This window comes from Sparus aurata, chromosome 2 (genome assembly GCF_900880675.1).
Source record: "Sparus aurata chromosome 2, fSpaAur1.1, whole genome shotgun sequence".
Classification (NCBI taxonomy): domain Eukaryota; kingdom Metazoa; phylum Chordata; class Actinopteri; order Spariformes; family Sparidae; genus Sparus; species Sparus aurata.
In genome coordinates this window covers 7,091,380-7,115,412 of record NC_044188.1, presented here as the reverse complement: position 1 = coordinate 7,115,412, position 24,033 = coordinate 7,091,380, and the positions used below count along the sequence as shown (strand labels likewise).

The window sequence follows — 24,033 nt, the reverse complement described above, 5'->3', positions numbered from 1 at the left end:
AAGATATGTTTGTCTAGTGATTTCTGCTCCAACTTCATAGCTTTAGCTGCGTCTCTAAGCTCAAACTTGTAATTAAATGATCCCAGACAGCTCCGACTTTTCTGTCCATTTGTTCATTTGTTTGCTAATAGCCTATTGAGTGAGTGCACTGATCCATGTGTCAAACAGAAAGTGTGGAGTCCTGTTCCCTATTTTATCAGCATCAGTATTGAAAACAAATCCAATTTACAGAAGAAGTGCAGAATAGAAAGATGCCCTGAGCGGTGATCTCATGACCCATTTTTGGAGTAACACTAAAAAAAGCGATCAGACAGCGCTGCTTAAAAGCTTGTGTTCAGGCAGGGTTGATTACAGGACACAGCATCATGGCACAAAAGCCATACACGATGCATTTTTCATCAAAGATATCATTTTATTTACAATATTCTAACCTTATTTTTACCATAAAATCAACTCACAAATTATTGATCATGTGAATACGTCATGCGATATTTTTACATTTGCATAAAATCAATATTAGAGTGGAGGCATGTGCCTGAAATAAGTGCGCCTGAAAATAAGTGAGGTGATGATTAGGGGTGTGCCAAAATATCGATTCTACGATATATCGCGATATTTCGTCTTGAGGTACGTTATCGATACACTGGTGCCAAAAATGTAAAAAAATAAAAAATAATAATAATATATATATATATATATATATATATATATATATATATATATATATATATATATATATATATATATATTTTATATATATATATATATTTTTTTTTTTTTTACATTTTTATTTTTATTTTTTTCGGCTCACCACCACAACCCCTCTTCGGAGGACAGCTTTATCTTTATTCAAACATAGGTATACAACCAAATAAAATTTAAAAAAATGGTTTAAGTAGCTCTGAAACCCACACATATAGATATTTAATGATAGATAATGATAGTAGTCAGTAAGTGTGTTAAGAACAGTCACTGTGCAATATACTCTTTGTTTACTTGGCTGTCATTCATGTGAAATTGATTGACAATGTTTTGTAATTCCTGTGAAATGGATTCAGTGCAGTCAATAAATTCAGAATTTCTTCAGTGACACAGATATCGTGATGTATTGTGGATGAAATTTTTTGCAATATATCGATTATTGCAGAATCGCTGTATCGTGATATAATCGTTATCGTGGGCAAAATATCGTGATAGTATCATATCGTGAGGTACCTGGTGATACCCAGCCCTAGTGATGATGGATCTGAAACATTGGTTTGACAACTGCGTAAAATATAAAAATAAATGTAAAAGTGTATTGTTATTGGCTTTATTAAACTCAAACTTCAGTATTAGCATTAGCTTGGCACAATTGTGAAACAATGATTGTGCTATGATAGCTATCATGAAGGTTTTCCACCAGCTGATGAGTTGGACTTGCAATATTGTATTGAGCTGTGATTAAAGCTGGTTGAATCCCTGGTATCGTAGACATTTCCACGATTTTACCAGAAGCTGCTCAATTAAAAGAATGACTGCCTTAAAGAAATCATTAAATTCAGCTCTGGACATCAATGTTAACTCAATCTCATTGGACCACAGTTGTCGAAGCCGGGGGTAGAAACAAACTTAATTATTTCTCTGGTGACAGGTGCGTAGTGTTTCGTGCGATCTTTTAATTGAAACTGGATGCAGAGACATGCATTTCAAACACAAGAATATATGAGTTCATTTGAAAACAATTTTCCAAAAATTAAGTGGAGTATGGTTTCTGTTTCACTCCAGGGGCAGAATGTATAAACAATGTGTACACCTGCTTTCCCACACACAAACTGATATTTATTAAAGGAACAATCTGCGCTGAGAAAATGTCACCTCATGCATACAAACAGCAAACGTTTTTTAAATATAGCTGCAGGTGTGACGATGAGGTGGACATGAAATATAAGGGGAGGGAAGTCAGAGTCAAACACTTTAAGTTTAGGATGTTGACCAAATTCCCTCAGAGGCAAATTTATGAACCGATTTTTAGATTATGCGAGATCAACTTTATCATTCTTTTATTACATTGGGGCCATAACTTCCTGGTTAATGATCTTTTCATTTGATCCCTAATTGTGAAGAACTTTGTCAAGTCTGTTTCAATATGAGATCTATTGATTAACAGTTGATCAGCCTTCTGACAGAGATAGCACCGCGATGACAGTTTGCAGGTAGAAACGGGGCTATTGTTGCGCTTTTTCTTATTTGCTTTTTCTTTATTCTCATCATTGACAGGTCTTATAAGTGCTGGAGTGGGCACGCATACCGATACGAAGACAGACATTTAACAGCGCTAATATTGATGGATGACTGTTGGAGTGGAAATGAAGCTTGTGCAGATGGACACGTATAAAAAACTGATATAAAGAGTGCGTATATATATATATATATATATATATATATACACATTTCTGTCTTTGTGTGTACATGTAGCTTTAGCCGTAAAGCTTTAAGCATGTGACCTCAAACATCTGGATGGTTGGTGGGGGTCATGAGTGTGATAATAAGATGAGTGATTACAGCCGAGCTTTAGTACTCTATTTTCTATTTTAGCACTCTACAATAATCAAGCTAACAGACGGATCAGTCGGTGACTTGTATAGTTTATAACCACCTCAGGTATATGAATGACGTATGTTATCCAAAGACATTTTAAACAAAGAGCTGAGCTACTTTAAACAGTAAAACTTATCTTCTAGTGATGTTTGGCTGATGAGGACCAGCACTGATTCTATGGACCAGCGCTCATCAGGCTGAACTGCAGACAAACTGCCTTCACACTGAACGGTTGCTTTTTGAAAATCAAGAAACTCATTATACTTTGAACAGAAACCTGAATTCTTCTCTCAGGCGGAAATGAGACGAGAGAAATGCATTTTCGCTGTGTGATAAGCCTTTCCGACAAGCTCCAAAGAGAACTGAATAAGTGAAAAACCAAATAAAATGGATAAATGTGTGTTTTGCTGACAATAAAAGTTCTGCGTGTAAATAGTTTATAAAGCTAATTCATTTTCAAAACACAAAACCTTCCAACCGAGAACATGTCTGTTTGTACACAGTGGTCTACCAGGACGTGAGCGGATGCTGCTGCTGTCTGTTCTTATTTATGTCTTGAGCTTGAAGATCTACTGCAGGACTGCCGATGAATCTATTTCTCACTGGACGACGCAGTAAATGAAATAAGATTAGGCCGTAATGTCTCTTATATATATTAGTTAAAGCAACAATAAATGATACATTCATAAGACATTTTTTTATCTGAAATGGTGCTTTGGAGGCACTCACTGTTTGTTGCATGCAGCAGTACGTGTTTTGGCGGCATATTGAGCAGCGTAATGGATGCATGTTATTATGCGTGTGATTAGAGGTCGGCTGCAACAAAATGCAAATCTGAGAATCGAAATAGCAGCAGCTATTTTTGCCTTTCGCACAAACTGGACCATCATTTTTCACAACCCTGTTTAAGTATGGGGAAAACAAAACCACTGATTGGAAACGATGCTGTGATGCCGCCACTTGGATGATCTTAAATTATAAATAGGGCCCATGATATTGGCTGCAGCCTCTGCACTTGAAGCGAACAAACCTCAAGACCAGCTGGTGAAAACTCATGTTTATTTCCCCTTTTTATATTGAAAACACCTTGAAGGGGGGGGGGGGGGAATCACATCAAACGCTCTGAGACGGATGCATTTTCTTGGCAAATTTGGCAGAAGGATATTGTATTTTTTTGTCACCCGAATTTCATATTCCAGAGGATAGAATTACGAACTTTAACAGGTCCCAGCAGCTGCTCACTGAAGCTTGGTAACCATAATTAGGATTGGCACTTTCAAGCATGCTCTTAGTGACCAGGGAGTGCAGACAAGGCTCTCTCAGTTTGGGGTTTGAGGCTATGCTACACCAAAGAAAAAGGTCATTCACAATCAAGGTCTCGGGGGGAGCTTTTTAAAGGCCCTTTCTCCTTCCAAATCAATCACAATTTCACAGGCAATTCTTCAAAGACTGTTAGAGAGTGCAATGACCTATTGCCATCTGTAGCCTCAGTGTTGAAGCGAGGTGACTGCAGAATTGAAAATGGCATGTTTATGATTTCCATTCAGGCCGAATGTAACTATAGTGGTTACGATGTCTGAAAATGGCATTCAAAATACATTTAGTCCGCGTTTTGTTCGAGGGAAAATTAAAGTGAATGTGGCGGATCCTGAAAACTGTTTATTTCACGTGTGTTTATGAATAAAGGATGTGACTTACTGTTCAGAGCTGGCCTCGTTTCTGTCTGCGCTTGTGAATATTAATGCGGTGAGAACAAACGTTTAACCCTCAATGTGTTATTTCAGAAATCCCATCACCGAACGCCCAGATGTTTTACATGATTTACATTTGCTCGGGTGAAGTCGAACGTGCAGGGGCATTTTCAGCAGGGATAAGGACACTGAATCTCACACGAGCCTGACCATTCTATATGTAGGTGGAGACAATCCTGTTTTGTTTTTTTTTCTAGCCGTAATCCTAATGTTTTTTCATGTTGCTCTTTATGTAACCAAAATGTAAAACAGTGCACGTAGCACTTGTGCCTGGCTGGAGTAATATATATCCATACTGCTGCCATGGCATGCTAGTCCCGTCATCCTTCTGGAGCAGCCTGGTGGATTAAGAGTTGGATGGTTTTCAGAATGATCTCCTCGAGTCCCCTCCCCCCCCAATGGTCCTGGCACATATGACGGGCTGACAAGCAATTGTGTTTTAAAGAGAAATGTATCTTGAAATTACATTTTGACAGTCTCGGTGTCAGCTCGTTTTCAAACATTAATCAGAGTTAAGGGAGCAATTGGAAATGGGACTTTGGGTGGGAATGTCTGCGCTCCCCACGATCTCGATTCCCATCAGGAGGGTTTTGACGTGATGCTTAAGGGATTATCAATGCATCTTAATGCATTAACATTTCTAAGAGTGATTTATCTTTTGTCACTGTGACTATTTGCTACTTTTAAAATGTATGATTTTTAATGATCCATTTTTAACAGATAAATGTACTAATTTCAGAGTAGCCCAGCTTAGAAAGTAAACATGACGTGGCACATGTCTACTTTACAATAATTTATGTTCTAAACAGAGGAAGAAAAGGCAGCAGACAAGTAGTTTTACATATTTGGGTGTATTATGAAAATCAAGTCATATTGATGAAAGCTGGTACTTTTTAGATTACGGTTTGGGTCCTTTTCAACACTGTGAGTCCCCATGAGTCGACAGAAATACCGTATAATTGAGGTATTTTGATAATCTATGACTGGATAGAACTTACTGAGAAAAAATGAAGAACATCGCTGGAGACGTTACCTCTGTCGTACTCAGGTGTTTTAAAACTGACTGTGAATGAGCTGATCACGACAGTTATTATCAGTTTCAGCCCTTAATATAACAGAGTTGAGTCCAATACAATCCAATCTCAGTATCGGGTGTTGATACTAACATCATCAATCCACGTACCGATCGAGACTCCATTGTCTGATTGAAATCTACTTACTCGTAGCTGAAAGCTCATTGCTGTGCATTTGAGGTTTTGTCATGGCAACTTAACCTATAGTTCAAATAAATTGTTTTGGAATGCATTTAGATTCAATGCATGTGTATGTTTTTTGCACTTTTGACATAAAGTGATGCGTGATTTGATACAGTGTAATGTCTTATGTTACTCTCAGGTGAAAGTTGGCACTTAGAGTAATTACAGCAGAGAGAGACACGATGAGGAAATCCTTTTTGCACGACTGATTTCGTTTTAATAAATGAAAAATGTTAAGTCCAATGATATATGGAGTTTCTAAATGCAACGAGTGGACGATGTTAATCCACCGCCGCCTCTGAGTGTCCCGTCTCCTCCAGTGTAATATGAGGGGACACTGAAGCAGCTGCTCTATAAACACAGTCACACCTCAGAGGTTAGTTTTCACGGTGGTTTTAATGGGTCTTAAAAAAGGTGCTGAGATTTTTATATGCGGCCGTTTACACTTGAATCAGCGTTGAATTAGAAAAGCAGCAAATATTCCGGTAAAACTGCTCTTTGGGTCGTATCGAGTCGCAGAGAAGCACTTCATAGCTCCTCACAGATGTTGATTATGGGATGAGTGAAACCTTCACGGCTTCTATCACAGAACTGGTTTCATAAACATCCCAACGGCAGAAAAAGTCGACCCGAAATAAAGAGACCAACTCATCAGCCTGAAGGAAAACAAGAAGAGGAGAGTGTTTTGGCAGCCTGAGCAGAAACACTTAGCTTTTAACCTCCTTACAGTAAACTACACTCTCTGTTCTGAGGCTTGACTATGTGAAACCATAAATCACAAGCTGGTGGGTGAATTGAATATCGACGAAATTATGACTGTGTGATAAGAAGAATGGGTGCAACTGTTACAAAGGCAAGCAAAAAGATGGTGCGGTATGCTTTTAAATGTCTGTGCAGCTGTGACGGTCAATCGACTGAAAGAAAACGAATCGTCAGCTTTGATAATGGACAGTTTTAGCTATATGAACGTTAAGCATTTGCTGGTTCAACCATCTTGAATGAATCTGCGATCATCATTTGTGATTCGGGTTTTGGATTGTTGGTCGGACAAAAGAAGCGATGCGAAGGCGTCTCTTTGGGCTCTGGGACTTTATGATCACAATGGGCCTCATTCACCAATATCTTCCTAAGAATCTTCTTAGATTCTTTCTTAAGTTGTTCTTAAGAATGTTCCTTAAGAAAACCCTACGTCAGATTCACTAACTCGTACGCAAGCCTCAGAATTGTTCGCAGCTGTGTTCTTACATTGATGAAAGCCGCAGGAGCAATATATATGCCATTGTTTTGCGGGCCTTGGATGGAGAAATGCCACGTATAAATATGGTGGGGGGGGGGGGGTTTACTAATTGATGGCATGTTTCCAATTTACTTGATTTATCTTAAATCATTGGCACATTTAATTTATTTTGGAATTTAAATTATTTGTAAATGACCAAAAATATGAAATAAATAAATAAATTAATAAATATGACAGAATTATCACTGTAATATTGCATTTTATTGAACGACACAAGAGAAGAAAACACAACCATGCCAACATTTCGGCACTGAAATGTGCGTAAGAGTACTCCTGAGTGTTCGTAGGATTTGTTCTTGCCTAAGAAAAAATCCTAGGTAAGAAAAAATTCATGAATGCCACAATCTTCATAAAATCTTCGTAAGTGGGACTTAAGAACAAATTTGTTCGTAAGAACGGTTCATGAATGAGGCCCAATGTTTTGATGGTTTAAAGACTAATAGAGAAAAATAAATCTGCAGATTAATTTTAATCCTATACTGCTATGATAACGCATCAGTGGATATGCTAACTCACTGTGAAGCCGGCCTATAATGAACTGAATATGTCTTCCGAACCAAATTATCCCACTTTGCTATTGTGTCAGCTCGCGAAATTGAAGCTGTGTCAACGGGGTGAAGTCGGTAAGCTTTTCTCTGAATGAGATTAAATCCCATCATCTCAACCAGGTCACTTTAGTAGCATTATGTGACAGAAGTGCAGAGAAAATTGGGCCACGTTATGCAACTGTCGGTTCAGTCGTGGCAACCTTCGAATAAAATAAATAAAATCTTGTAATGGAGGGGAAAAACTTCTCTCACCCATTTTTTCTCTTCCTGCAGGGGGCATCTTCGAGACTCTTGAGAATGAGCCCATTAGTGTTGAAGAGCTGGCCTTTAAATTTGCTGTGACCAACATAAACAGGAACCGGACCTTAATGCCAAACACCACATTGACCTACGACATCCAGAGAATAAACCTATTTGATAGTTTCGAGGCCTCGAGAAGAGGTAAGGATGATCTCGTTCCATTCTGAAAGCTTTCCGTGTTGAGGAATCAACAAACGAGAAACAAGCGTGTCACATGTTTGGTTCTCTCTCCGCTTTCTGTCTCCCCACTTCAGCCTGTGACCAGTTGGCTTTGGGTGTCGGGGCCGTATTTGGCCCGTCTCACAGCTCATCCGTCAGCGCCGTGCAGTCCATTTGTAACGCCCTGGAAGTCCCTCACATCCAGACACGCTGGAAACACCCGTCAGTGGACAACAAAGACAGCTTCTACATTAACCTCTATCCTGAATACACCTCTATAAGCCGGGCCGTGCTGGACATAGTGCAGTTCTACAAGTGGAAGACCGTCACTGTCGTCTACGAGGACGCAACCGGTGAGTCCAGATGACATTAGAGGACAACAGGAGACATATGGTGATAATCCCCGAGGAAAAATTCATTATGAAAGCAGTTAAGCATAAAGATTCATCAGCAGCATCTCAGCAGTGATTCAAACACCCAAACTCTAGTGTCTAATGATATCGTATATATTCATAAAGTCTGTGAATACTGCACAATACTGCAGTTTGACTGATCGATTATCGACCACATATTGGATTTGGTATCCAGCATTTTTCTGATAATCGTCTGTTTTTAGTTGTTATTTGTCATGTTGCTGGTGCAATAAATTGGTTTAAAAAATGAGCTACTTTGTCTCTGATAATAAAGTATTACAATGTGAATGTGCAAAGTTACTAGTAACTAAAGTCATGAAAAACTGTTGTGCAGAAAAAAGTACAATATTTGCCTCCATATGATGTGGAGTGGAAGTATAAAGTAGCAGAAAATGGAAATAAGAAATCACTTCCAGGTATTGGTCTACTCGATTATTAATAACCTTCATCAGCCGTGAATAAACATTTATGTTGACTAAACGTAGGAAGAACCTCACTTTTGTTTGAGTTAAAGCGTTGAGATGTGATGTGGAAGTCGTGTTTTTTTACCTCCAAACAAAATAATGATATTTTAGTCTAGGTTATGATAACAAGGAACCCACATTTTACAAACCAGTCTTGCTCATCTATCTTGATCTTATAACAAATTAGATTTTCATAAAGATGGGAGAATATAACCCACAACAGGACCATTTCAAGTTTAGACTAGTGGAAGAAAAGGCCAGCGTGGAACAAGGACGAGATTTTGGCAATGCTGAAGTTTTGAAGTCTTTTCGAAATGCTCCTGCACTGCTTTAAAGCAGAAAGACAAACCACTCCTGGAAAGTTATCGACCTCCAGTTGGCAACAATGGTCTTCTTGAACACCTAGTTGGTGTTTCTGTGTTTTTGTTTGTTTTGATGGGGATGTTGATTAAAGGAGTGGCACAATTAAAACAGTTAACATATTAAGGATCATTGATTCACCATTTAAGCAAAAAATGCCATTAAAGTCTGTTTCTCGTCTTTCCAATCTAAGGATTTTCCACTTGTGTGTATTAAATCCTTCTAAACTGAGTGTCTTTGTGCTTTGGACCCTGGCTCAGACTAAACAAGCAGTTCTCAGAAGTTGTTGGAGGCATTTTTGTCTTTTCTCCACACAACTCTGCACATGAATGAATGCTGCAGTGTGTTTACAATCAGTTTAAACTGTGCAACAAGGCCAAAGCTGTATGACCAGCCACTCTCCAGTCTGTAGCACATTATAGAGGAGTAACATGTGTCCTACCTTTGAGGAGAGGCTTCTTCTTGACATGTAGTCTGATGTTCAGATGGTCTCCTGTCCGGTTATAATAATAATCTTGATGATAATAATCTTTCACAGTCTGGTTGTAGGCGCAGCATTGCTGCTGTCTGCATGGAGCTATCAACCCACAAGCTTTACCGACACAGTTTAGCTAACTCAATTAGTGAAGACCAGGGTCATGTGCTCATATCTCTTGGCATGATATATCGATGCGTTCAACACGACTGAATCACGTCCCGAGCACGAACGAGCCCATTTTGCACCTGTTTGAAGCGCTTACATTAGTTAACGTGCGGAACTCCACATGAGCATAATTTGACTTTTATTTTGAAAGCGGAAGTGTACGTACGCTGGCATGTCCGGAATAATGTTGCTTGACGGATTTAGTGAACTGCAGTTCCCGGTGAAGGCTCGTGTTTTTTTTATTTCTTATATAAATTTAAAAAGTTAAGACTTTCTGAGTGTACAGGCAGGATCTCAGTCTGGAAAAAATACGTTGTAACATTAAATAAATATTGATATGTTTAAGTGTGGAGACGGTGACTGATTTGAGTAGCCGTCCAGTGAAAAGTCGCCCCCTGGTGGCCACAAAGAGGAACTGCGATAACCAAATTTATCAAGCTAGCATCAGTAAAGACACAACAGTTTATGCTAGCACTTCTGTAAAAGTAACTAAAGCAGCCAGACACGAACAAAGATAAACGTCCTCTAGATCGACACACTACATTAATGTTTAGTTAATGTTATTAATGGTGTGAGTAAGGCTCTCAAGGGCGGACAGAGCATTTATTCGTATCATATATATGTGTTCACTGCCCTCTTGTGGTCAAACTGAAGAACTGCAGTATTAAATTAGTCAATCGCGTAAACGTAGACTTTAAAAGCGGGCTCACTTCCGGTGTACACTTTCAAAATAGAGGGACCAAACCGAAGTAATCAAAATAAAACTAGCCGAAATTATTGCGAAATAATCATGATGATTGTTGTGGCCACAATAAAATCCTTGTTGTTTACCAGACGGACATTGGCGCGGTGTTCTTTAAGTAAGTAAGTTCCCAGTAGTGCTAGCCAAGTAAAGGAGGAAACATTAGCTGGCTGACATGTATTTCATCCGTGGAGCTGACATAACCACGTGTTCACTGCCATCTAGTGGTCACGATGAAGAACTTGCAGTGCTTTCATGCGCACTTCCGGTATAAACTTTCAAAATATAGTAACCAAACTAGAAAATCAAAAATGAATTTTATTATTTTGGAAATGGTAACGTTGATTGTTGGTGTCACAGTTATACTCTCAACTCTCCTGCCTCATATAGTACAGCAGCTAAATTCGTTTTAGAGTTGTTTTTTTTATACCCAGCCAACACTTGAAATACAAACCCAGCGGAGGCCAGGTGAGCTAGCTAGCAACACTTCCAGTCCTTGAAGGTTTTCATTGATTATTGGGTAAACTAACATTACATAACATTATGCTTTACAGAATAACTGTAAACTTCCACGCTTAAAAAGTGTTGGTGAGCAAGAAAATTATTTTAATGGTGGGGCGCCTGTCATCACTGATGAGCTCCAGAATGTTTGCTACGATTTTCTTTTTTTCTCAAATTCCTTAAAATGTGAATTTTAAGTGTGGCTAAAATTATGTTTAAACAGAAGTAATCTTAGCTAAGAGGGCAACATTAGCTTACTGAGGACAATTGACAGTGTATTAAAATCAATACAAGCGCTCTTCCGGTGAACACTTTCAAAATCCCCATACCACACCAAAAATTAACTAACCCAGATTATGTTGACATTTTTATGTTGATTGTTGAGGTCAGAGTTAGGAACTTAGGCTAACCCTTATTTGACTTATTTGCTACAGAGATAATTGTTTAGACCAGACGATCATTGGCAATACAAACCAGTGGGAGGGCAGGTGAAGCTTGCTGGCAACAGTTCCAGTAGTTTCAGTTTAGATACAGCAGGTTTTCTTGCTGAGATGGGTTAGGGTTGTGTTAGGGTTAGGATTATGTAAGGTTAGGGTTGGGTTGGGTTAGGGTTACATAGGTATACGGATATTCATGCATCACAGAATAACGATCTAAACTCTCTCAAGTTTAAAGCATGCTGGGCAAGAAACACAATGTTTTCACTGGTTGGATTTAACTTGCCCACAAGTGGAATCACTATTTATATGCAATAACAGGGTACAGTCTGCCTCTCATCATTAATAAACCCAGTATCAACAGTAAAGTCCTTATAATGTTTTCAGATTCCGAATAAAATCATTAATTTTCAATTTAAAAATTTTTTTTCATTAACTGTTTCTTTACGTCTGTGTGCACGAGGTCGAGCAGGTTAGACTGAACGTTTGATCGTCTGATGATACTGACAGGAGCATTGAAAGCTGCAGCTTTTTATACAAATGCAAGCAGAATAAGATGACTAGAAAATGAACCTAAAACTCATTTTGAAATATATTTTTCTGAAAATAAATTGAACTCAGGATGCACGGGGAGAATGCAATTGTAAGGCTCTCTCGTTATGTAGCGGTCTCCATTGAGATGTTTCTTTTACAAATACGCTTTACAATTATGAGCGGAGGCAGTTTACTGAAGGATACCGGCAAATCCAAAGATGGAGAACCTTTCAGCCCCATAGCCTCAGCACTTATTGTCTGGAGTTAGACTTGTGATCGGAATTTTTGACATCGCAGTGGAAATAAATTGCTCTGTTTTGTTGTATATCAGATGATTCATTTCAAGATTGGTTCCTTTTCTCTGCCAAGAATGAGAAAAAACCCATTATTACTGCTGCCAGACTGAATGGATATATTGAATAATCACACGATAGATGCAACAAAACGTCCTCCTAAGATGTTATGACAGTAGTAAAATCGCTGGATGTCAGAGGACTTTTTGTAATTAAGATCATTATATGTTGAGACTAGATCTTAAAGACCAAAACAAAACTACGCAGTCTGGAATCCTTTTGAACATCCGGAGGTTTGTTGTTTGTGATTGTTGAGTCTTCTTGTCTTTTTTTAATTGAAGGACTGATTCGTTTGCAAGAGTTGATCAAAGCTCCATCCAGATACAGCATTAAGATCAAGATCCGCCAGCTGCCAACAGGAAGTAAAGATGCTCGCCCTCTGTTGAAAGAGATGAAGAAGGGGAAGGAGTTCTATGTCATCTTTGACTGCTCCTACCAGACGTCTGCCGACGTTCTCAAGCAGGTGAATCAAACAAATGTCTCCCAGCGAGAAGTCGACACCATCAGAGACCATTGTCCTCAGCGTTCGGTTCAAAACTCAGCTAAAATGTTCTGCGAGAAAATCCAATTTGAATTCCGCAGTAGAGAATAGTGTCTGTGTTATTATGTTTCTGTGTTGCTTTTGGTTTTATACTCACTATGTGCAAGATTAGTCAAAATTCTATCCCCTTCAGAAATCCTTGTATGTTCACTTCCAAATCCAAGCGGAGCCTATTTTCGAGCCAGACAAACACATTTAGAAGCAAAAAAAAAAAAAAGCGGCGCGGAAGAGTAATTGGAAACATTACACTAACATGAGCAAATTGTGACATATACTCACTGGGTTACTTCTTTATGCAAACAATACAAAATGAGGTGATTCCGAAAATGGATGGAATGTGTAGTTTCCCTGTGTGCAGATACGGTTGGATGGCGTTCAGAGAAGAAGAGGGTATTCATCCTGGCTGCAGCAAAACTCTCCTTTGAGTCACTAACACTCCCCCAACTCTCACCCTGTTTAGATCTTGTCCATGGGGATGATGACTGAGTATTACCACTTCTTCTTCACCACACTGGTAAGAAAACTTAGAAGAGCACATTCATGACATTTCTACATCTAAAGAACTCATTTAAGTTGTTTTACATGCTTCGGTTTTTAAAGGTTTGTCTTTGAAACTTGATTGAAAAAAACCAACCTGATGGATATGTTACTTTTGGTGACGTGCCACCCAATTACACACCGCTCCATCGTCTTATTTAAGTGTCCTTCTATCCTACGCAGGCTTCGATGTGTGTATTCACCTCGAGATTCTCTTATGCAAAGATTATGCAGATGAACTCAAAACATCTGTGGTTTGTTTTATAATAAGATTGCTGGATGTTTTTCAGCGCCCTTGGCATAATTCCATGGCATTACATTGTATATCGTTCTGCTGTTTTAATCAAGTGTCCCTTTACCCTTGCTGAGTGAGTCAAGTCTACTTTTTTTTAAGCAGAGCCACATTAATTCTGCGCCGATGATTGTGTTGTCGCACATTCGACAGGACCTGTTCGCCCTCGACCTCGAGCCGTACCGCTACAGTGGGGTCAACATGACGGGCTTCAGGCTGCTCAACATAGACAGTCCTCAGGTGGCCTCGGTGGTGGAGAGGTGGGCCATGGAGCGGCTGCAGGCTCCATCCAAGGCTGAGACTGGAATGATGGAGGGGATGATGACGGTGAGTTTACCTTCCTCATGTTGGACGTCTACCAAGTGCCAGAGCTGTGTCTCTCAGTAAGGATGTAAGAATAAACCCGGCCTTTGCTATAGATTTTGTTGATGAGCTGTGTACTTACATTATTCTAAACATTTCCAACAATGCTCAAAACCCAGAGTGTATTTGGTCGCTTGTCGTTATAACTTCACAGGGAGAGTCAGAGAGTGAGGAAGGAAGCTGGCGTACCTGATCAAACATAACAAAATCAACTTACCTAACAAGTCAAAGACCATTAATTCTATATAAAGCTAGATCATAGATAGGAAATTAATCTGTGAGATCATCATCAGGTCCTTTATCATTAGCCAAGTTAACTTCCACACTTTGTTTTTCCTATTTATTTGGTTTCCCATGTGAACGTGTGTGAGAATTGGATACAGTACAAACTGTTTGTTGAGTCGTTAAAGCTTCCCAGGGTTTGTTCCTTTTTCGGAAAGCTTCAGAACACTTGTCACAATCAGAGGGAGGATTAGGTCAAACTGAACTCAAATGTAACATTTTATTTAAATAATGCTAACTTTGCCTGTCAGATTTGGACAAAGACTACACTTTGATATCAGAGAAGGCCACTCTAGAAATCCAGACACAATCACAGAGAGATTATATGTAAATGTGTCAACACGCAGCGTATTTTGGGACGCTGTGCAAGACAGATACACAGAGTTAATCGGAGCCCCTCATCGCCTACACTTGAGTCTGAATACGGCCTTGTTGCTTTCTGATTGTGTGTACAATCACAAGGGAAGGTGCTTTGAATAAAATTGCTCAGTGTGGCTGCCTGTTTGATTGGCCTCCACATAGTTTGTAAGAGCAGCACTGCACTGCCTTTGGGTGTGCTTTTAGGAGCCGTGTGGTGCTGTTCGTGGACGTCAACAGTCCTGATGTGATAAGTGCACGATGTGATTTGTGATCCCCGCTGATGGATGACGACGGCCCGTGTTTCTCTTTCAGACCGAAGCAGCTCTGATGTACGACGCTGTCTACATGGTGGCTGCTGCCTCGCAACGCGCCTCCCAGATCACTGTCAGCTCCCTTCAGTGCCACAGACACAAGCCCTGGCGCTTTGGATCACGCTTCATGAACATGCTCAAAGACGTGAGTTTGGTTTCTGAATGCGCGGCGCCCGCCCCTCTTCCTGCCTCCCTCCCGCCCTCCATCCATCCATCCATCCGTTTCACAGCCTGCTGCCTCGGTCTCACTTCCTCGGGTGCAGGAGCAGAAACAATAGAGTTACGAGATCAGATGTGATGAACGAGCAACATGCGTGTGACAATTATATTAACAGCAGTTCCTCTCCGGAGACAGGGATTGACAGCATGTGCTGCATGTTGGAGGTGTCTCAGAATAGTGGGCTGTCAGGTGGCGACTGAAGAGGTGTCCGCTGAGAGCTGCAGCTCTTTATATGAACATTCAATGCAGTCAGGACGAGACGATTAAGGAACTTGGTAGTCGGTTTAAAATATACTTGTCGATATCTCAAAATGTAATTTCAGATCGTCGTTGTTTGAGGGATTTGCCGAGTAGATCTTAGGTAATTAAAGATGAGAAAAAAGGATGACAGTCCGCCTGAACTATTGATCTGACAGCCAACCGAACAGGAGACGATGGGACAGATGCACATTTAAGAGAAACAAACACTGACAGTTTGGCAAACACGCAGTCCGTTCAGTGGAAAAGATCCCTGTTTAATTGTCGAGGCAGACTTTCTCAGCTCATCTAAGAAACATTCATTTGAATTTGTCGTTGTATTGCAGTCTGTAATTAGACGTTTCTTAGACAAACACGTTTTTCAGCCGCGAGTGAGGACAGAATATTGAAGGATCATTTCAGCTCTAGAGCCTCAGCACTTGTTGTCGGGAATTAGACTTGTGATCAGCATTTCTACATGAACGCACTGAGGTATGAAATATGCGCTTCTTGTCCACTGGTGATTACAGCTTGTTGTTCTGCGTTCCGTCTTCTGCTAGATAAACCCGACGCCCCGCTACATACAACGAATTGAAAATTGATTTAAAAGGACCAGACTGGTGGTTTATTTCCACATTTCAGCCCATTTACTACAAATCGCATATGCGACACGATACCAGCCAGTATTTCCCAAAGCTTACCGTGTAGTTCTTTCTACACCAGGCGTCAGTGTAAAAGCTCAGAAAAAGCAATCAGAAAAAAATGCAGGAATCAGTGCTGTGCGACATATTCAATGCTAAAAGTTAAGCAGACCAAGTTTCATTAGGAACTCGAGAACATTAGGTTCAGCTCTGTGGCCAGTGTGTACACTGTGGAGGCTGATTTGGTGAATGAGGGGCAGGTGTGTGGGCAGGTGGAGAGAGGTGGGAAGAGCTGAGCACAGCAGCTGGAGGGGGAAGGATTAGCAGCGTCTGACATTAGAGGCGAGGTTACTGACAGGCAAAGAGGCAACAAATGGTGGAAACTTTTCTTTACTTTGTAATCCTGTTTCCGAGTCAACTTGTGACAGCTGAAACTACACTGGACGTCTTTATGCCTATTTTTAGTTATTTAAGTTATTATTGTATGCTTCCCGTGGAGGAATTCCCCCCTCCTCCCTCTTTCTGTTACAGTCTTGTTTGACGGGTGTGAAAGATTTGCATTCACATGACAATAATGTAACTCTGACAACAATCTAATCAGCGAAGATGTTCACTGTGGCGGATCACTCTGCAGTCTCTGCAGTGTGAATTTGATACCGTAAACAGACAAAGTGGGAAGATTGAGACATTTTCAGCAGTCAGAATGTAAGTTTTATTGGTTAAGACAGAAGAAATACTGACATGATTCTATAAGACTGTATTTGATAACTGTATTGTCAGAAATGGCCTTCAGGAAGACACTGGGTGCTGCTCTGTAGGTCAGCCGGTACTCAGCTCTCGTGGGGGAAGGAAGACGAAAAACTAATTTCCCCCCTCCGGGAATCAGTGCTGTGCGACATATTCAATACTAAAAGTTAAGCAGACAAACTCAAGAGTTCAAGTTTCGAGGCCTGAAGGAGGAGTTGATGTGGTTCTCTCACTGGGATGCTGCTACTCTGTCCAGCGTGCCGATGGACGTTCGGTGGGGATTCAGTGGTGTGTTTCAATCTCATTCTTATCCTTTGCATCATCTGGATGCTCCAATCCGAGGAGATCCATGTCATCACTACATGTACAGTAATGATACCGACACATGGTTGAGACAGAGGCACTTTCGATTGGTGAGGATTTGAAAAGAGACTTAATGACAGGAATAAATCTGGACTTAGGGGTCAAGCAGGCTTCAGAGACGTGCGCAGCAACGACTGTGCGAAGCGGTCTAATGAAAGAGCAACTCACCAAATGACATCCTGTCGACGCCTATAGATGCGGAAGATCTTTGCATTGGAAAGTGATGTCAGAAGCTTTTCGACGATTGTAACGTTGCTCGAGTTTAATCTTCAATCAGTCGGTAAAATCATTTTCACTTACAAGCTGACTGACGTAAGTTTCTCTTTATAGGCTGTAAGAACAAGATGATGAAACACAAAGGCTCAGCGCGTTTGGCATCTCTTACTACACCTGTAATTCATTTCTGACACAAAGTCCCCAGAAGCCTTTTATTCATGCAGAGAGCTTGAGTATTCTGCGTGGTGGTTTTTGGAGCTTTAGTGGTGTTTGCGTCACTCTGAGTGCCCAGACATGTCTTTCTTAAATAAACAAGTGACAGAGCTCCTCTCCCATTTATTTCCCAGATGTATTCGGCTGTTATTTTCCATTTGCTGTCCAAAAACAGCTAATGTCCTTTTTCGTAAACGTAGTAACAGTTTTATTACTTGTATGCTTACTCACTCTCATCAACAGGCCTTGTTGTAATGATTCTCATTAGAGAGCTACTGTACTGCCTTGTGTTTGCGCAGAAGGATGAAACTGTTCTCAACAAGTTGCGTATAGATTATCACAAGAAACCCAGTTGCTCATTGATGTGTAAATGAGGAAGCAGCAGCATGCTTTTGTTTCCACAGCTGAGGCCTTTTCATCAATGTGATTAGATTATGTTTCTTTTAGGACAGATGCAGTGTTGTGGCAGCTACTCTGTAAGCAAAACACTATTCATCTGAAAGTACAGGGAATGTCAGCTTTGGTTTTGTACATCACGTCCGTCAGTCAAACATCTGGCTTCTGAAAACAGCTGGGAGTGTTGCACTAGGCAGGATCCCTCAGTTAGCCAGGTAACTTCATTGAACACTTGTTAATAAAAAAATCAATACTCACAAATTCAGAGTCAGAACATTACAAACTATTTTTAGCGGTGAGCCGACAATCCACCTTTCCTGTCGTGTATGGCAGTGATGGTTCTTCCTCAGCCTGAGTTTCAGGAGGTTCATCCATGACGATGCTGTCGCTGTGTGAGCCCCCCTGAAGCCTTCACAGTGGTCGGGATGAAAGAAAAAGGGGGGCAGGCTGAGTCAGATCTAAAACTATTATAATTATCTATACATTAGATAGATGCAACAGTCTAAAGTAGGAATGTTTTGCTCCAGTCTCCACGTTTCTGTGGTTTGATGCGTGACTACATTGTGTTGTGGACTGCCTCTTTAATTGTATTTTCAATACTGTTTGATCTGCTGCCAGAAACATTTTGAAACCATGAAATGCCATGGGCCTGACGTTGGCACATTCACAGTCTATGTATTGATTTGTAGATACGCCATCTGCCCATAACAAAACTGGCTTCTGAGCTTCGTCTGTCAGCGCAGAATTGAGATGCAGCTCATTTCTCTGAGCCCTCTGTGATAGAGATTTAACCTGACTGGTATTCAGCTGTTCTCACTTCATTATCAACTGCATTCAAATATCTCTGAGCTCCTCTGCCCACCCGCTGCTCCCTGCTCAGACTGAGGCTATGCCTGCCTGCTCCGTTTACATCACCGTCCACCGTGTTCAGTCACTTCGTATTTCCGTTGAGGATGCAACTGATGTAAAAATGCCCATTAAGATGCAGTTAGCCTTTGTCAGTGTTCTTTGCTTAATGTAGCGCTCATCAATTATTAATTTTTTAAAGCTTTGTTTTTCAATTTTCCAGGCCTCTGCTTGACTTTGCATGTGTATGACAATGAAGACTGAGGCATTCACTGGTTTTGGTGTTGTTTCTACTCTCTCTTTGCCACAGGCACAATGGAACGGCTTGACGGGACAAATAATTATAAACAAGACGGACGGCCTGCGCAAAGAATTTGATTTAGATGTCATCAGCCTGAAGGAAGATGGCTTGGAGAAGGTGAACTATCTCACCCGTGTCCATACTGTCAGTAGAGGCTGTTACTGTTGACATTCAAGACATTTGTGTAGAACAGAGCAGAAAAAATATAGACAAAAAGGCCAGTAATGTACACTGAAACCTCTTTTTTTACCTCTTTAAGTTACAGAATGATTACTTGCTCCTAAAACAATATATAGTATCTTGAAGTCTTGTGTCATGATTATGCTTCTAACTGTATTCAGACAGATCCTGCAAATACTTGCAGCTGTCATTTCAAGCTCAAAAGTTGTGGATGCTCCTTTAATCATGTTGACAGTGCTGCTCTCCGATTCGTCATATACAGGCCTGTTATCTGTTAGTGAAAGATCTCTGCTGCAAAGAGAGTTATATTTTATTTAAAACAATTAGAAGTTTTCACATTTGTCCTGAAAATTCATCATCACTGTTTATTCATTGTTGGTTTTTCTTTTAGTTCAGGGCCTTGTGATTAAAATGCTTTCTCCTTATTATTTCTGCAAGACAATCGCAGGCAGCAACCGCCTGAATAAAGTGTGGAAAAAGGTCTGTGCTTGAGCTGCCCTGGCAGACTAAAGGAATATATATTACTAGTTTTACTCTACCTGTTGCCCTTTGTGACGTTTCCCCTTCAAATAAATACGTTTTAGGTACTGGTGGGAATAAATGTTCAGCATTTCTGTAATGGACCTTCCTTTTTTCCCTCCCCAACATCTCTGGTTCTTCTTCCATTGTAATTTTTTATGCCTCCTGGTACGTGTTTCTTTTCCCTTCTTTGTTTTAACTAATCACGTGAGGTTGACTCAGGCTACTTTGGATCTTTGATGTCCAGTCAGTCTGGTTAATTTGGATTTTTTTTTTTCTTTACAGATTGGCGTGTGGAACTCCCAAACAGGCCTTAATTTAACAGAAAACAACAAGGACTCATCTACAAATGTGACCGACTCCATGGCCAACAGGACCCTCATTGTCACAACTATTCTGGTATGAATATAAGTAAAATGCCTTTTAAAAGCATTTGCAATCATGAATGTCTCAATAAGACTAAGGAATTCTATGATGTGCCTTGTTCCAGGAAAATCCTTACGTCATGTATAAGAAATCTGATAAGCCGCTGTATGGAAATGATCGCTTTGAGGGCTACTGCTTGGACCTGCTCAAAGAGCTCTCCAACATTTTGGGCTTCTCATATGAGGTAAAACTGGTGTCCGATGGCAAATATGGAGCCCAGAATGACAAGGGCGAGTGGAACGGCATGGTGCGAGAACTCATTGACCATGTGAGTACCAATCCATATTATAAAAGAGGGAATATCCAAGGAATCAGCAGTATCGTCTATCTTAACCTGTGACCCTGCTTGATGTTTTTATTCTGTACTAGGTGGCTGACCTGGCTGTGGCCCCTCTCACCATCACCTATGTGAGGGAGAAGGTCATAGACTTCTCCAAGCCTTTTATGACATTGGGCATCAGCATCCTCTACCACAAACCCAATGGCACCAATCCAGGAGTATTCTCCTTCCTCAACCCGCTGTCTCCTGATATCTGGATGTATGTGCTGCTGGCATGCCTTGGTGTCAGCTGTGTGCTGTTTGTTATTGCCAGGTAAACTGCCACTTGAAGAGAAAGGTGAAACAATTTGATTTGGTTTGTAGAAGTTGTGCAGAAAACACACTTGACAAGCTTTACTAAATAGGTTGCTTAGCAGCACGAATTCAGCAGGAAGTTTTAACTTGTTTCCTGGTTTAGGTAGAGCAGAGTCAAATGCACAAGCTGATATCGCCATGTTGTTATGAATAGGCCATCATTCAATGTCATATAGCTTTACTGCATACTGCTGTAGTAACTGACCACAGTAATGTTTCTGTGTCCTTGGTCAGAGTCTTATCTTGTTGTCATCATGTCATTGTTTACAATATTAATTGTGACTGTTTAATTCTTCACCCTTAGGTTCACTCCCTATGAGTGGTACAATCCTCACCCCTGCAATCCAGACTCAGATGTGGTTGAAAACAACTTCACTCTAATAAATAGTGTCTGGTTTGGAGTTGGAGCACTTATGCAGCAAGGTACTGCAATTACAATGGTATAACATGTGCTGTGTTTATACTTGGCATGAAATGTCATACCTTAAGTTCCCCTTTGTTAGAGCACCTGGTGTGGAAAAAACAAACTAGTCGCCCTCAGTGTTGTTTTTTGTTGCACACTTAAGTCGTTATTGTTTCATGACGTACCTTGTGTTGCTATCTTACAGGATCTGAACTGATGCCTAAGGCCCTCTCCACAAGGATAGTTGGTGGAATATGGTGGTTCTTCACCTTGATCATAATCTCCTCATATACTGCCAACTTGGCTGCCTTCCTCACTGTGGAGAGAATGGACTCACCAATCGACTCTGCAGACGACTTGGCCAAACAAACCAAAATAGAGTACGGTGCTGTGAGAGACGGCTCTACCATGACTTTTTTTAAGGTAACCTTCTTTCCACTGTACGATAAATGGGAACATTAACAGTACACCAGTGAGGGAAGGGATGCAAACAAGAACACCACTTTATTGTGGATGACAACTTTTACCCTAGAGCCATCAGTCCCCGGTCATTTTAGTAATATTGCATGTACTGTCCGATGGGTTGGCAGAAAATGGAGTTGGCAAAACAGGTTAAGCATCAAAGGTTAGTATCTGAGAAACTTGCTCATAAATGCAGCATTACAAAAAAAAAAAACTGGGGGCAATTTTTCCATTAAGATCAGGATTTATTATTTTGCCTGGAGCACAGCAACATGTTTATCTGAATGTACAGAGAAAATGGAAAGAACCTGGGCAGACTTGTACACACTTCACGTCCCATCTCCTGACATGCATCAGGATGATTGCTCCATTCAGCGGATCTTGAAATACTGTTTCCTTTGAGACATTACAAACAGGCATCAGCCGTCTTATCAAACACATAAAACCATGTATCAACATTATCTGCTTTGTGTAGCACTCAGTGTTGTTTTTGCTGTGTTGACCATCCACATACAATGTTTTGAACCTCATAAATCCCCACTCTGATTCAACAGAAATCTAAGATCTCAACTTATGAGAAAATGTGGGCATTTATGAGCAGCAGGAAAAACACGGCTTTGGTCAAAAACAACCGGGAGGGGATACAGAGGGTGCTTACCACGGACTACGCTCTTCTGATGGAGTCGACCAGCATCGAGTACATCAGCCAGCGTAACTGCAACCTCACACAGATTGGTGGCTTGATAGATTCAAAGGGCTATGGAGTGGGAACCCCGATTGGTAAGAAAGATGAGTGAAACACAGTAATTGGGGGTGGGCAGTCTGAGAGTTGTGGATTGTGTTCCTCTACTTCTGTTTCCAAACTTTACATAAGATGATTGTCTAGAACACCACGCTAAGTGAAAATACTAATAGAGTGATGGCTATGATTATGGACTAATTAAGTGGGTCTTCATTGATTACGTACTATTCTCAATGCAACATGAGTTATAACTAGCAACATGGCGTATTAGGAACTTAATGGTGCAAATTGAGACATTCATAGGTTATATCACTGGTAATGTCGGTAAAGATGGTTTTTATCCTGCTACTGTTTCCCTGCTGTAGGCTCCCCTTACAGAGACAAGGTCACCATTGCCATCTTGCAGCTTCAGGAGGAAGGGAAGCTGCACATGATGAAGGAGAAATGGTGGAGAGGGAATGGCTGTCCAGAGGAGGACAGCAAGGAGGCCAGCGCTCTGGGTGTGGAGAACATAGGGGGAATTTTTATTGTGCTGGCAGCCGGACTTGTCCTCTCAGTTTTTGTAGCAATTGGAGAATTTATTTACAAATCAAGGAAGAACCTGGACATTGAGGAGGTGAGTGTTGGACAGTGCGAATGGCACAACAAGTATTAACACACTAAGGGACTTGATCATTCAATGACTGTTATGAACCCTCTACACATTAGCGTTGTCATTGTTGTCTTCAGAGGACTAACAGTTATCACTGGGCCAACGAAAATTTGAAGTCTGAATGTGTTGAACTGCATTGTTACAATCAAAACAGAAAAAACTTTTTAAGCCAGAGTTTAGTGTTTTCCGTAGTTTCGATGTAGAGCACATGAACATTTTAGTCCTAATTGGAAAAATACATTTGAACCCCTTTTTATGACGACGTATGCTTGTTAACTTCTGACATCATGACACTTGACCATCTTGGCCTTGCTGTTTTTGTTTTTTTTTGCAAAAAACTGTAACATTGTAAACTTGTTTTGTGTGAAAACAAATGTCATTGTCACGCCATGATATTGTTGGTAAGTTGTATCTTTTGAGGCATGTTTGCTAGTTTTATTTTAACAACTGCAGTAAGTTTGAGAGTATTCTGTCAGAAAATGTTTGCATTTTTCATATTTATAGCGCACACTTTGACATAACAACACTACTTCTTACCACTTTTGTATGTACTCTTGTATTTAAAAAAAAATATATGGTTGTTTCCAATTTGTTTATGAATGAGTGCTCCCTCAAGATTTTATTCAAGTTGCTTGACACTCAGGCCATCAGTTGCTCACGGTGTACACTTTTTTCTTTCTTTTCTTTTCTTTTCTTTTGCCTTTTGTATCATATGAAGTTCATAAACATTGCATGTATAAGTTTCGTCATGTTGGAATTGTTTCAGAATGACTAAAGTTATGTGAGAACATTACATCCCTTTAATCTTTTA

The 24,033-nt window shown here is 40.3% G+C and overlaps 1 protein-coding gene and 1 long non-coding RNA gene across 3 annotated transcripts in view; one reads left to right on the top strand and one right to left on the bottom strand.

Annotated features, from left to right (window-relative positions):
- Positions 1-9,807, bottom strand: part of LOC115575031 (uncharacterized) — a 13,914-nt gene extending 4,107 nt beyond the window's left edge. Inside the window, exon 1 of the long non-coding RNA XR_003982614.1 lies at positions 9,571-9,807. This is a non-coding gene — a long non-coding RNA (uncharacterized LOC115575031). The remainder of the gene's footprint in view (positions 1-9,570) is intronic.
- Positions 1-24,033, top strand: part of LOC115575026 (glutamate receptor ionotropic, kainate 1) — a 27,237-nt gene extending 3,204 nt beyond the window's left edge. Inside the window, exons 2-16 of one of the 2 annotated variants that reach the window (XM_030406775.1) lie at positions 7,706-7,873; positions 7,987-8,244; positions 12,620-12,801; positions 13,340-13,393; positions 13,862-14,035; positions 15,026-15,169; positions 19,214-19,321; positions 19,823-19,864; positions 20,189-20,302; positions 20,394-20,597; positions 20,699-20,922; positions 21,268-21,386; positions 21,572-21,789; positions 22,383-22,608; positions 22,936-24,033. In XM_030406775.1, coding sequence (XP_030262635.1) covers positions 7,706-7,873; positions 7,987-8,244; positions 12,620-12,801; positions 13,340-13,393; positions 13,862-14,035; positions 15,026-15,169; positions 19,214-19,321; positions 19,823-19,864; positions 20,189-20,302; positions 20,394-20,597; positions 20,699-20,922; positions 21,268-21,386; positions 21,572-21,789; positions 22,383-22,608; positions 22,936-23,225 — 2,525 coding nt within the window. In that variant the 3' untranslated portion in view covers positions 23,226-24,033. The remainder of the gene's footprint in view (positions 1-7,705; positions 7,874-7,986; positions 8,245-12,619; positions 12,802-13,339; positions 13,394-13,861; positions 14,036-15,025; positions 15,170-19,213; positions 19,322-19,822; positions 19,865-20,188; positions 20,303-20,393; positions 20,598-20,698; positions 20,923-21,267; positions 21,387-21,571; positions 21,790-22,382; positions 22,609-22,935) is intronic. The other variant, XM_030406785.1, reaches the window with a different exon arrangement.